The following is a 12,906-nucleotide window of genomic DNA, read 5'->3' as shown; positions in this document are numbered from 1 at the left end:
GGCGGGGCTGTGCCGTGTGCAGAGCCCGGCCCTGGCTGGGATTGGGTGATGGTGCCGTCAGTCGTGGTTGTGGCGCGCTGATTGGTGGGAGCGGGGCGGAGCAGGGCCCCGGTGGCGGGCTGAGGGCGGCCGTGGCTGGGCAGCGGCGCCATTGTCGGTGCGGGCCCGTGAGCGGCGGCAGCGGCCGGAGCGCGGTGAGGCGGCGGCGGAGCTCGGAGGCGGAGCTCGGACGCGGCCGCAGCGCAGGTGGGAGTCGCGCTGGGTTGTGCGGGGCCTCGGGGGCGGCAGGGGGCTCGGGCGGGTTCGTTGTGTCGTGTCCGGCCCGTGTTGCCGCTGGCGTGAGGGCGCTGCGGGAGCGGCTGCCCGCGGTCTCCTTGCCGTCGCTGCCTCGGCAGGAGCCGCTGCCGGAGCAGCGCTGGCTCGGCCCGGTTGCTGTGGCTGGGACAGAGGGGGCTGCCCCGTGTCCGGGGCTGTGCGGGGAAATTCCCGTGGCCGGAGGTTTCTGTGCCCAGGGGAGACAGAGGAGTTCTGTAAAAGTGACTTTATTGCTGAGCAGAGGGAGAGGCCGTGGGGCATTTGCCGTGCGCTCTCTGCCATTGTTGTAGTTCGCAGCCTCCTTTTCATCCTCATTTCCCGGCCTCATCTCCCTCTCCGTTTGCCCCTTTGCTGAGGTACTTGGAAGGTTCAGACCTGCCGATCCATCAACTGCATGTCCTCGTTAATGTGCACCCCCACTTTTGTATAACAGCCGATATTCATGGCTCTGTTCAGTCTTTGTTCTTCCCGAAGTTCAGGAATTCAGCGGGAGTTTGTCTGAGCAGCAGTCCATGTTAATTAGTAACAGTTTTTGAAACTGATGGTTTCTCCCTTCCTTATCTACACGTCCCTGGCCCTATCTCCAGGCAGATTCACTCGGTGAATTTTATTTTATTTTGGGGTTTTTTTTTTTTTTTTTTTTTTGTTTTTTTTTTTTGCCTTACTGTGTCTTTGGTTTTGGGATTATTCTCAGTGCCCTTATTCCCTGTCCTTCTGTAGCCGTTTCTGGATCAGGAGGCCTGGCTGCCACCTGCATCCCCTCGCTCACCTGCTGAATGAGCTGCACTCTCAAGGTGTGGAGCATGGTAAAAAGATGAGAGTTGCTGTAGCACATCAGAGGAGAAACAGCGTTTGTTTATCCCATGGTCTGTCATGGAGCCACAAAACCGTGTCCCATTGCCATTCTTTTCACGTTTTAGTTGGAACATGAGCTGCTTTGTTTTTTCCTTTGTTTTCTATTTCACCGCTTTTCCTTTGTGATCTATTTGCCAGCAGCAGTTTAAGTCATTTAATTTTTCATTAACTCCTCCTCCTTCTGCTACCAGATGATCTGATGCCATCCCATGGTGAAGTGTTGTGTTCCTCATTTCAGTGGATTGGTCAGCAGGAAGGTCAGGAGCTGGAGCTGTCTGCTTGGTTATTCCGAGGACAGCTTGTAATCTAATGATGCCATTGAAATGAGAAATGGGCTCTGTGGCTCCTGATATGAATTGGTTCGGGTTCCCAGGAGCTGGTCCGTGGTGTTGTAGGATTTGTTCTGGTGGGTGTTTATGTTTTTCCCATTATTTGCACTGCCTCAGGAGCCAGGGCTGCATCAATTGGCCAATTTTCTGTAATTTAAACATCAAATACTTGGGTTCTCAACTGCTTTCCTGAACAGCCACCATGCTGTAATCCACCCTATATAACATAGACAGTGACAGCACATGTTGGAGATGGCAGCAGGATGATTCCCCCCCATTTATTTATAGTGCAGTTTTCCCAACATTCTCCATTTGCTGTTTCCCTTTGCAGCTTCACCCGTTTGTGTTGCAGGGTCAGATATCCTCACCCTGGGCTCTGCCTTGAGCTGTGCAAATTCCATCAGTGCAAGCAGGCAGAGCTTGGGGTGAGGGGCAGAGGGAATCAGCCCAATTCCTGCCCCAGGCAAGAGACCCAGGTGCATTGTCCACACTTTGCCCAGCAGTGTTAATGTGCATTTCTAAAGCTCCTCTCAGGCTGACTAGAACCAAAGCTTCTCTTCCAGGGCAGTAACCTGGTGATTCCCCTTTTCCTTTCCCACCCAGCTTCCTTTGCCTTTTTTTTGATGTCTTTTTTTTCCTTTTTTTAAACACTATTCTGTTAACTGTTTATGAGTTAAAGCGTCACATTTAAACCTCTTCTAGTTTTTCCAAATGCATCCTAAAGGTGAACATGGAGAAACCCAGACCAAAATTGTGCCATCACTTAGAGACAAGCACACACATACCCAAAAAGCCTGTACTTCTCCTCAGAATATAAATTGATTCTGACACCCCTGACCCAAACCCTACTGACCAAAAGAAGGGTTATTAAGAAAAAAACATTCTAATGTTGTAATCTTGTCACCAAAATGGTGAGAAGAGCCAAAACTCTCCAACATTTCCAGTGTTAAAAAGTCAAGGCATTACTTGATTCTGGCCAGGATGTGCAACAGAAATCATTTCACTCACACACAGCCCGGGTGTGGAGAGAAAATTGTTGAATGACATGTGAGTTTTACTAGATTTTTCCTAAACTTTATGCCATCCAAAACCTACAGAAATCCACTGGTTTAATGTTCATTGCTTTCAAGTTGTGTAAGTTTTTAGTGTTTGGTTTCCTATTAGACCCAGATTTCTTCCCCTCTGATGTAAATTAGGTCCAAACTCCTGGATTTCCTTCTCAGCCTTTTCCAGCCCAGGTGTCTCCAGCTCTGCCAGGGGCAGTGTCTGGGGTAGCTGTTGGTTGCTGTTTGCTGCTGGGCAATGTTGATGTTTTGTTGCTGGTCGTTATCTCTGTGGGTGTCTTTTGGGCTGTTCCCAGTCTGTTCGGATGTTGAACTCTTCTCCATTGAATGGTGTAACACCCCTTAAATAAAACCTTTAAAATTCCTTTCCTCGAGGCAAAGACAAACCAAACCTGAGTAGAGAAAGTATATTTAAAAGAACCCAAATCGGTACATTTTGCAGCAGTGCAATGGCAGGGAGCCCAGAGTGTGGGTGTCAGTGAGGCCCAGAGTGGAATTGTGCCGTGGTGTTCCCCAGCAGCTGTGGCAGTGCAGGCCCAGCCAGCGCTGAAGCTGCAGCAGTGGCAGCAAGGCTTGGCCCCAGTGGCTGGAGATGGCAGAGGAGGGTGGCCAGGATTGCAGAGGATTCCAGGCAAGGATCTGTGGGCAGGCGCAGGGGCTTGGCCCGCTGTGGAGCCCTGGCTGCTGCTGCGTTGCCTTCAGGGCAGGCTCAGGGGCGGCCTCCCATCCTCCTGCTGCGGGCGGGAAGTGCAAATCTGCGGGGCTTCAGAGCCCTTGAGGCCAGGCTGAGGGGTCCCCCCGTGTTGAGCTGTGCTGGCGGCTGTTTCTGGCCTCAGAAACTTGGCACGGGCCCCTTGGCCACCAGTGGTGCTGCTTTGCACTCCTTAGGCAGGAGCCGATGTCCTGGCTGGGTATTGGCAGCAGCAAAGTGCCAGGGCAGGCTGTGTGCCAGCCCAGCTTCCTGTGGGAGAGATTTCACAAGAGACAGGATTGTGGCCACAGACTGCCTTAAATGTACATCCCTCATCTCCACCCTGCACTGGGTGGAGAATTACCAGGGTAAGGAATTCCAGACATCAGTTCCAAGGGAGATAATTGAATATCTGCCCTGAGTCTGTCTCTTCTTCTTGCCATAGCCAATGGCAAAAGCCGTACCCATGGCCTCTTGGTTTTTATCACCAGCTTCCAAAGGTGTTTCTTTCATTCTTTCTTTCTTTCTTTCCCCATTCGTTCTTTCTACCTGACCTGAACTCCTGGTGGTGCCAGGGGATATGGAGGTCCCATTGTATTCCTAAAGCTGCCATAACCCCCTGAAGGATCTTTCCAGTAAAATGACGACTTCTTTCTGAGTCTATTGCTTCCACAATCCCTTCTCTATGAATTGTTCTTTTAGAAATTCCTGATAAGTGATGCAGTGAATGCTGAAGAAGTGAGAATTGCTTTTGCCCCCCTGTTAGGTGCCATGGTGTCAGCAGAAGATATTGAAGCCTTCCTGCTCAGGGCATTTCAGTACCAGGCTCTCACAGGCACCCACAGCTCCGCGGGTTGAGCTGAGCATGGGGCGGTGACCTGCGCTGTGTCTGATTCCCCTTCCTTAATCACAGCCTGTCTTGTAGCTCTTTTCCCTTCTGCTGCCCTTGCAGAGCCATCCACAAACACATTTTCTCCTTCAGGCCAGGCAATGTCCCATCATCAATCTGTCCCAGCCTGGGTCTGGAGCTCTGTCCCTTGAGTGCAGTCCTGGGTTCCTTGCCAGCCCCTCTCCAGGCTGTTCAAACAGGAGGCTGGGTTAAACCCTTGCCCTGTCCTCAGTTCTAAATCCTCCTGTGCTGTTGAACAAGTTTCATACTGCAATAACCGAGCCCTGCACATCCATTTAGAGGCTCTTTTGGTTGTCAAAGCTTTACCTTGGTGCCAGACTTGAACTATAGGAGATCCTCCTGTTGTCATCAGTTTTCAGGCCTCATTTCCCACGAAAGCTGTGGCTGCACAATTCTGCAGACATTGAGGCCACTCAGGCCACTGGGTTAAACATTTTAACACAAGAATTCCTTTGGCATGGCCCTGTTTAAAATTTACCTATAATTCAAATTCTTTCTCCCTGTCTAGGAGGGCCAGGGCAGGTGTTGCGGTGTGTCGTAATAACCTGTCTTAAACTTCCAGGTCCCTTCCCCAGGTGTGCCAATACCCCTCTTCCCCTTCCCCCCTCGCCCCCTGCTGGGCTGTCAATCAGTTTTAACATTCCTGCAAGGTGTCCTGTGGTTCGTCACTTTCAAAGGATGCCCCTCAGGCCTGGGGGTCATTGGCCTGTATAGGTGTCCCTCGTCCCTTGAGACCCTGCCCCTCCCACCTGGTTGGTGGCTCACCTGTCCCTCCCCTTCCCCTGTCCCTGAGCTTAAAAGCCGAACCAAGCCATGTGGTCGGGATTCTGTTGGAGTTGTTGCCAAGATTCAGACCTCTGTGACCATGGAATAAAGCTCTGGATATAACCCTCCAGCAGAATCCGTCTCCTTTCTCTTCACCATCGCCTGAAGCCTCCTCCCCTGAGGTAAACGGAGTTCCTAACAAGCCTGGACTTCTTCACTGCCTAGCTGCAATCTCCAGCAAGCTAAAGGTGTCACTGGGTGATACACCACAGTTGATGCCTTTGGCCCAGCAGCAAGGGTCACACTGGCCCAGGCACAATCTACCTGGTAATATTGGGATTCTTATTCCAATAGGCAGGAGCCTCAGTTAATCTCCTTTTTAACACTTGAAAATTCTGTGATTCCTCCTTGTGTCCATCCATCCAGTTTGTTGACTGGAGTATTCTAGGGAGAGATCCCTGGCTCCAAAACCCTGCCTTTAACAGGGAGTGAGTGATAAGCGGTAAGCCCTTCCTTCCCTCTCTTGGAATAGGGTATTGATTTTAAATCAATACAAGCAACCTCTTGTCCTTGTTGCTTCACAGTAATTTGGTGAGGCTCCATACCTAATTTTCCCTCTTTCCCTGGGACTTCCCACATTTGTGGGTTCACTTCAGCATAGGCCTTGCCAGACATTTGACAGAAAGTACAACGGCATAAGCCTCTGTATGACCTTTTACAATATCAAAATTCAGCCACTAATTCCTTCCCAGTAAGTTGCAATCACAGTAGGAAGAAAAAAAAATGCGTTTATTTCAAACATTAGGAGATGTATCCCCTAGATCTCCTAATAGTGGTTGATTAAATCATACCTGCTCATCTTTCTCACTTATTCCCTTAATAATTAAACCATGCCTTTACTGTTTTACCCATTAGGTCTAAGATTCAGAGTGGATTGAGAGACTCCTGTGTCCATCAGGAAATGCCTCCTCTCAATGCAGACCCACCCTGAATGTTCTCAAGGGCTGCAGTGTGGAGGGTCCCTGGTGTGATGGGAGATGTGACAGCCCTGCCAATCCATGTCCATCAAGGGGTGGACTTGCTGGTCCTGAGGGTGCTGCTGTCTGTGCTTGCAGTGTCCTTGTGCCCTGCAGCTGGAGCCCTGGTTCCTTGCCAGGGGCTGTTTGGGTGGGCTCTCCCCTGCCGAGGAGGGCAATGCCTCTGCCAGGTGCTTGTGGCCGAGCCGTGCCCTGGGTGCTGGGGCCCCCTTGGGCCCTGGGGTTGATCCCTCAGGGGCTGTAGGAACTGTGCCCTGGCCTTTGCCTTCAGCTTGGCCTTTTGCTGCTCCCTTCTTGCATTCACCTGCTGTGCCTTTGTGCCCAAGTGCTGCAGGGCCTTCTTGTGCCCCTCCTGCAGCCCCCCTCAGTGCCTGTGGGTGCTCGTCCTCTGACAACTGCTGAGCTTTCTGCAGAATCATTTTTTTTCCAGCGACCCAAAGAATATCTTGATCCTTCCCTTATAATCCGCCTTTCCCAGATGTTCCTTGCTCCTCCTCCCTGTGCTCAGGGTGCCCTCCCCAGCCCGTATCCCAGAGCCGCTCCCTGTCCTGCCGCAGTGTCCAAAGGCGCCCCCGGCGGGCAGGGCCGGCAGCTCCGCGGGGCCGGGCAGCGGCCGGGGCGTCCCGCAGCCTCCTGGGGGCCGGGGGCCGCTGCCGGCCCTGCCCGGGGCTGGTGGGGTCAGGCAGCGCCCGGCGCTGAGCCCCGGCTGCCCCACAGCCCCGGCCCGGCCCCGCAGCTGCCCACAGGCCCCCAGCCCGTGCTCCCGGTGCCGCAGCTCTGCGCCCGGTGCTGCCGCTGCCCCCCACAGAGAAACCCCCTGAAACCCTGACCTCCTTGATTTCCTCTCCTGGAAACCGGGGATACAAATGATCAGCTGGCAAAGGTTGAGGATAAGACCCTGCTGAAAAACATCCCAATCCTCGGTATTTTTCTCTTCCTCCTCTTTTCTTTTTCTTACCACATAGATTCCTCTTGCTGCTTCTTGCCTTAACCTTATTGCTGCACACTCCTCTTCACCCAGTCTCTTCCCAGCACACCAACACCATCCATCCCCTTTTGTCTAAATCCCTTCTCCACTTCCCTTATTGCCACCCTGGGTGTCCAAGTCCTTAATTACCTGTGGGGAAATGTGCAATCTTCCTCACCCTTCTCGGAAGGAACCCTTCAGAGATAGTTTGGGATCATCATCCCTTTGGCACAGGACCCCTTCCTGGCTTTCTCTTTACTACCCTGCGTGGGTGCCCTGCCATGTTCACTCCCCAAAGATCCCAGTGCACTCACTGATGAGATTTTCATTGCTCTCTCCCTGCTGACTCTTCACAGCCTCCCCTGATGTGTCACTTGTTTGTCTCCTGGTCACTCTCAGGTACCCAATCAATCCCTGGTGCTCCTGCCCCCCAAGGGAGCCGATCACCCAAACTGGGTGAGGCACCTTCAGCTGCACTCACTGCCCGCCGCCCCAGATGGTGGAAGGAATTCCAGACGCGTTCCAAGGTGTGTGGAAAAATTGACATCACCAGAGGTTTCTGTCCACAAAGCAGACAGACGAGTCCTGTAAAAGTAATTTAATTCCTAAAAAAAGGCAGGGTCCATGGGACATTTCCTATGGGGTCTCTCCAGTTGTTGGAGGACACAGCCTCCTGATCATCCTAATTTTCTCAGCTGCATCTCCCTCTTCCTTTCCCCATTGGGTGGAGTACTTGAAAGGAACAGACTTCCCAATCCACCTACTACATATCCCCTTGATATGCTCCCTACTTTTATGTAGCAAACCGTTATCATGGCTCTGTGAAGTCTTTGTTCTTCTCGAAGTTCATGAATTTAGCAGGACCTTGCCTGAGCAGCAGTCTGTGTCATCAATTGATAACATTTTCTGAAACTGGTGGCTTCTCCTGTCGCTTCTTTATGTACAAGTTCCTGGCTCTATCTCTGAGCAGATTCACAGCATCTGTTTGTAAAGACACTTTACACTTCTTCCTTTCATGGGGGTCCCCCATTTGTGGGACATCCCCCCTGGAGCAGGGTATCCCGCCTTGCTGCAGCTCCACCCCTCAGGCAGTGCTCAGCCAATCATAGCACATGGAGCTGATGACTCAGCAGTTGCCGGGCAGACCTGCAGCTCCCAGCTTTCCCCATATGTGTGCCCCCCTTGAGGGGAATTTGGGGAGGTGGGAGTGGGGCAGCGCCAAGGCCGGGCCCCCCTGTGCTGTCCTGGTGGGAGCGGCTGCAGTGGGGACCGAGTACGGGCGGGAGCGGCCGAGAGCCCAACGCTGCCCCAGCCCGACCTGCCCCAGCTCCATCCCTGCCCCTGCCGTGGGGTGCTGTGGGTTTGGGGGCAAGAGGGAGCCAGCAGTGGGAGCTGGGCCTGGGGCAGAAGGAGAAGGGAAGGAGAAGCCGGGTTGAGGAACGAACTGGTCAAATGCTGCACGTGGGAGGAAAAGGTGGGATTGTGCAGGAGAAGGAGGAGTTGTAGGAGGAAGAGGAGTGTGAGGAAGAGCAGGGACAGAGGAGAAGGAGGAGCAGAAAGAGGTGGCACCACAAGGTTCTACTCCTCCCTGTATCTGTAGCCTGCCCCCCAGCCCCAGGAGCTTTGTGCCCCCAGATGCATCAGGTGACTGGGGTAGGGTGAATCCATGATTTTCATGGGGGCTGAATCTTGATGTTTCTGAGCTTTATTGGGCAAATGTTGGTGCTTTTGTTTTTTTGTGAGGGCTGAATCTCTTTATTTTGGCGGGAGTTTTTGCTGAATATTGACGTTTGGGAAATTTTAGACTTGCATCTTGATCTTCAGAGGATTTCTGTGCTGAATCTTGGTGTTTTGGAGGTTCTTACAGACACAAGTTGCCCAATGACTTTTCTAGATAAACTTGGACATGGAGGTTTTTCCAGTCCAAGCTGCTCTCCTCTTGATTTTTTCCCCAAACCAGGATTTTTCATTCCCAGGGCGTGGCCTGATGGAGGACGAGGAAAAGCCCCAAATGTACCTCATGAAGAGGGGCAGCAAACCCTGCCCAGGGAGCTCTGGGGAGGAAAGAGCCCCTGTGAGCCAGGAATGCATCCTGCAATCCAGCCAGAGCTCAGAGCTAGTGAAGAAGCCTCATGTCAGGGAGAAGCCACACAGATGCTTGGAATGTGGGAAGTGTTTCAGCTGGAGCTCCACCCTGAGGCAGCACCAGGTGATCCACACTGGGGAGAGGCCCTTTGAGTGTGAGGAGTGTGGGAGGAGTTTCAGCCACAACTCCGTCCTGATCCAACACCAGAGGATCCACACTGGGGAGAAGCCCTTTGAGTGTGGGGAATGTGGGAAGAGCTTCAGGCAGAGGGGCCAACTGATACGACACCAGGTGATCCACACTGGGGAAAAGCCCTATGAGTGTGAGGAATGTGGCATGAGCTTCAGGCAGAAGGGCTACCTGGTGCAGCACCACATGATTCACACTGGAGAGAAGCCCTTTGAGTGTGGGGAATGTGGGAAGAGCTTCAGAGGAAGCTCGGCCCTGATTCGGCACCAGGTGATCCACACGGGGGAACGGCCCTACAGCTGCTTGGAATGTGGGAAGAGCTATGGGTGGAACTCTGACCTGAGAAAACATCAGCGCACCCACACTGGGGAGAGGCCCTACGAGTGTCCTGAGTGTGGGAAGAGGTTTCACAGGAGCTGCGATCTCCTCAAACATGAGCGGATTCACACGGAGGAGAGGCCGTTCCGCTACCCCGACTGCGGGAAGGGCTTCAAGCAAAACTGCAAACTCACCATCCACCGGCGCATCCACACCGGGGAGAGGCCCTACGAGTGTTGGGAGTGTGGGATGAGATTCTCACAGAGCTCTCACTTGACAGAACACCAATGGAGGCACCACTGAGGAAAGCCCTGCGAGTGCCCCAAGTGTGGGAAGAGCTTTGTGTGCTGCTCCAGCTCCATCCCCCATGAGAGGATCCACGTTGGATGATCCCCAGTGACCGTTGTTGGGCAGAGCCCTGGTGATCCATGGTCCTGGTGATCTGTGTTGGGAAGACACCTGGTTTGGAGACTTCACATCTTTCTGGTTCCCTGTGGGCAGCTAGATAAATGCAGCAGCAGGAACATCCATTGGGACACAGAATTCCTTGGGGACAGCAGATTTCAACTTTCAACCACATAAAATCTTTTGCATTCAATCCTATGTTCTAGTAACATCAGCTAGTACTGAATGGTGTTGAAGGTATGTTCAGGGTGGACTGGACTATATGATGCTTGTATCCCCAGTCTGTTCTGTTTATGCTGAATAATAAGTTTTGTACCTTTAGGACTTGTCCTGAGAGTGAAAGGAGGAGAGAAGCAGCGTGCAGTTTGTTTTCAGACTCGACACTCACTCCTCCACATTCCTGCTCCTGTGCTGTGTTGTCTGTGGTTGGACAAACGGCAAGACAGAGCTCTCCTTTGCTTTTAGTTAGTTTTAGCTAGTTGAGGCAAAGAAGTTCCCTGGACTGTGGGGTTTTTTCCCTTTTCTTTGGACCTGTTTAAACCTGCTCTGGCCTGAACACCCAGGGGAGCACCGGCAGCTCACACCTGTGGCCCACCAGGCCGGGCCTGGGCCGTTGCATTTCCAGCACCAGAGGGACTGATAAGAGACTGAGTGAGCCAAGCTACAGCCCACGGAGGGGACTTTGTGAGTTTGTTTCTCTTTTAGAGCAGCAAGAGGTTTTATTGTTTAATACTGTTTAGGTTTTATTGTGTAATAAACAGGGTTTTCCACTTTTCTTCAAGGAGGTCTTTTATTTTTCCTGAACCAGTTGGGGGAGGGGCCAATTGAATCTGCTGTCTAGAGGAACCCCTTTGGGGGTTCTCTCCCAAATTTGCCCTGAGCCGGGACAAGGTCTTTTCCAACTTCAGGGATTCCACAATTTTGATTTCCTATTGCCCAAGGGTGTCTTCCGTAACCAAATGGTGAAAAACTGGGGAAAAGACCAAGATTTTGGAGACAGTGGGATAGAAACTCCACCAGAAAAGGTTCTTGCCTTCTGCCCAAGCACGTGGATCCTCAGCCAGCATGGACACTGAAATCCTTTTGTTATGGTCTTGATTTTCTTTTAATTTCTCTTCATCCCTTTAAAATATCTAATCTTGAGGTAAAAGTAGACATTGAACTAAGACATGGGTGTGGTCATGGTACAACACAGATATGGTGGGACACAGACATGGAGACTGACATAGGGAGACATGGACATGGAGGGGGCCATAGCCATTCATGGGGACATGTGTGGACACGGGCATGGATGGAGATGTGGGGAACAATGACAGGGATGGAAACATGGTGGGGAGACAGGCATGGGTGAGGACATGGTGGGACGTGGTCAGCGACATGTGGGGACATGGCCATGGCCAGTGCCATGGGGGAAACTTATAGGGCATGTGGGGGATGCTGGGTTTGAGGGAGTTGAGGGTTCCTGGGAGGGACCTGGGACTTACTGAGGCCTTTGGGGGCCCCAGGCCGAGTGGCTCTCGCTCTGCTGGGTGACCCTGGGGGAAGTTCTGGGGCAGCTGCTCAAGGACCCCCTGACCTGGAGCCCCAGCCAGGCATTGGGCTCCTGGAAGGGGATGAACGTCCTTGTCCCCAGGAGGGAAATCCCAGCACCCCCAGGGTGTCAGGGGCAGCTGAGGGGCTACAACAGGAAGGGGAAAGCCGGTCAGAGATGTTACACTCTAAACGACTCCCCAAAAGTCCCAAAACTCAGGGATTCGTCCCAGGAAAAAGCATCCAGGAGCTGCATGAATTAAGGGAAAGGGGGGATCTGACCCGCCCAGACTGAGCAGGAGGGGCCTGTATCCCCCAAAACCAAACACAGGGACGAGAGGTGGAGTTGAAGGCACGATGGGAAAGGGGTAGGAGTGCAGGGGAAAAGAAGATTCAGAGTGTGAGAGGGATGGGATCCCAAGATTGAGCTGGGAGAGGTTCTTGGGTTGGGGGAACGATGGGAGAGGGGATGGGATAGACAAAGGGTGGTTCGGTGGGGATCCCATTGTGTCCCCATCGCTTGATCCTTGGAGTGATTCCCTGGGGCTCTGGAGGGGAATGGATCTGCACTGGGTGGGTTCCCAAGCCCCCTGCCCATCCCTGGGGGGCTCATGGGAAGTTCCCTGGTTTCCTCCACCCAAATCGTGCAGCCATGGGAGAGAGAAGGGTGTAAAAGGAAGACTTGGAGTGGGCAGGGAGGAGGAGCAATAGGAAGAGGAGGGAGAGAGGAGGCGGGGGATGGGAACAGGAAGAGCAGGAACAGGAAGAGGAGGAGCCGCAGCAGAACCCTATGGTTTTCCTGCTTGCCCGTTGAGTCTGAAGCTCCCCTGGCCCTGGCAGCATCAACCCCCCAGATCTCACAGGTGAGCGGGGAGGGGGAGCTCACCCCAAATCCATCGGGGGATCTCTGGGAAGGTTTCTTGCAGGGGAGGGGATGTTTGGATCTTGCAGATGCCCCAAAAGTGAGATGCAGATGCCCCTGTGGAGAATTGTGGAGGGTTCCTGTGGCAAACTGTCTGTACTGGCTGGGGCAGTGGTACCAGTTGAGGGGGGACCTTGATTTTGGGGCTCTGATTGGCATCACAGTGGGGAGAGCAGCAAAGGCCAGTCCTGGAGCTGGGGGATCCCGGCAGCCTGGAGGGGTGGGGAAACCTGGAGATGAGCAGGGTCTTGGCCCATCCGACCGTGAACAGGGCGGTTACTTCTTGAGCTGGGCTTGGGAAGCAGGACCAAGGGTCTCACCCATTGTTTTCCCCCAAGCCAGGATTTGTCAATCCCAAACTTTGTCTGGATGGAGATGGAGGAGGCTGCGAGGAAAAGGAAGATGGCATGGGACACTGAGGCAAGTGAGAAGGAAGTCGCTGCCCCTGTCCCCCTCTCCTCTGCTCCATGTCTCAGACCAACATTTCCCCTGGCTGAAGGACAATGCCCACTACCAATGCTGT

At 53.0% G+C, this 12,906-nt stretch overlaps 1 protein-coding gene across 1 annotated transcript; it reads left to right on the top strand.

Moving 5' to 3' along the window:
• Window positions 1-223: 223 nt before the first annotated feature.
• LOC128945510 (zinc finger protein 239-like) lies at window positions 224-9,990 on the top strand. Its single transcript, XM_054289274.1, has 2 exons — window positions 224-246; window positions 8,910-9,990. Exon 2 carries the CDS (start codon window positions 8,921-8,923, stop codon window positions 9,827-9,829), a length of 909 nt encoding a protein of 302 aa, XP_054145249.1. The 5' UTR covers window positions 224-246; window positions 8,910-8,920; the 3' UTR covers window positions 9,830-9,990.
• Window positions 9,991-12,906: the final 2,916 nt, after the last annotated feature.

This window comes from Melozone crissalis, unplaced genomic scaffold (genome assembly GCF_028551555.1).
Source record: "Melozone crissalis strain CALT ecotype California unplaced genomic scaffold, PUWL_Pcris_2 ptg000066l_1, whole genome shotgun sequence".
Taxonomy (NCBI): Eukaryota; Metazoa; Chordata; class Aves; order Passeriformes; family Passerellidae; genus Melozone; species Melozone crissalis.
The sequence above is the reverse complement of the archived record's forward strand: the minus strand, read 5'-3'. Positions and strand labels throughout refer to the sequence as shown.

Coding starts and splice junctions, on each gene's coding strand:
- LOC128945510 (XM_054289274.1), top strand. CDS start 8,921: ATGGAGGACGAGGAAAAGCCCCAAATGTACCTCATGAAGAGGGGCAGC.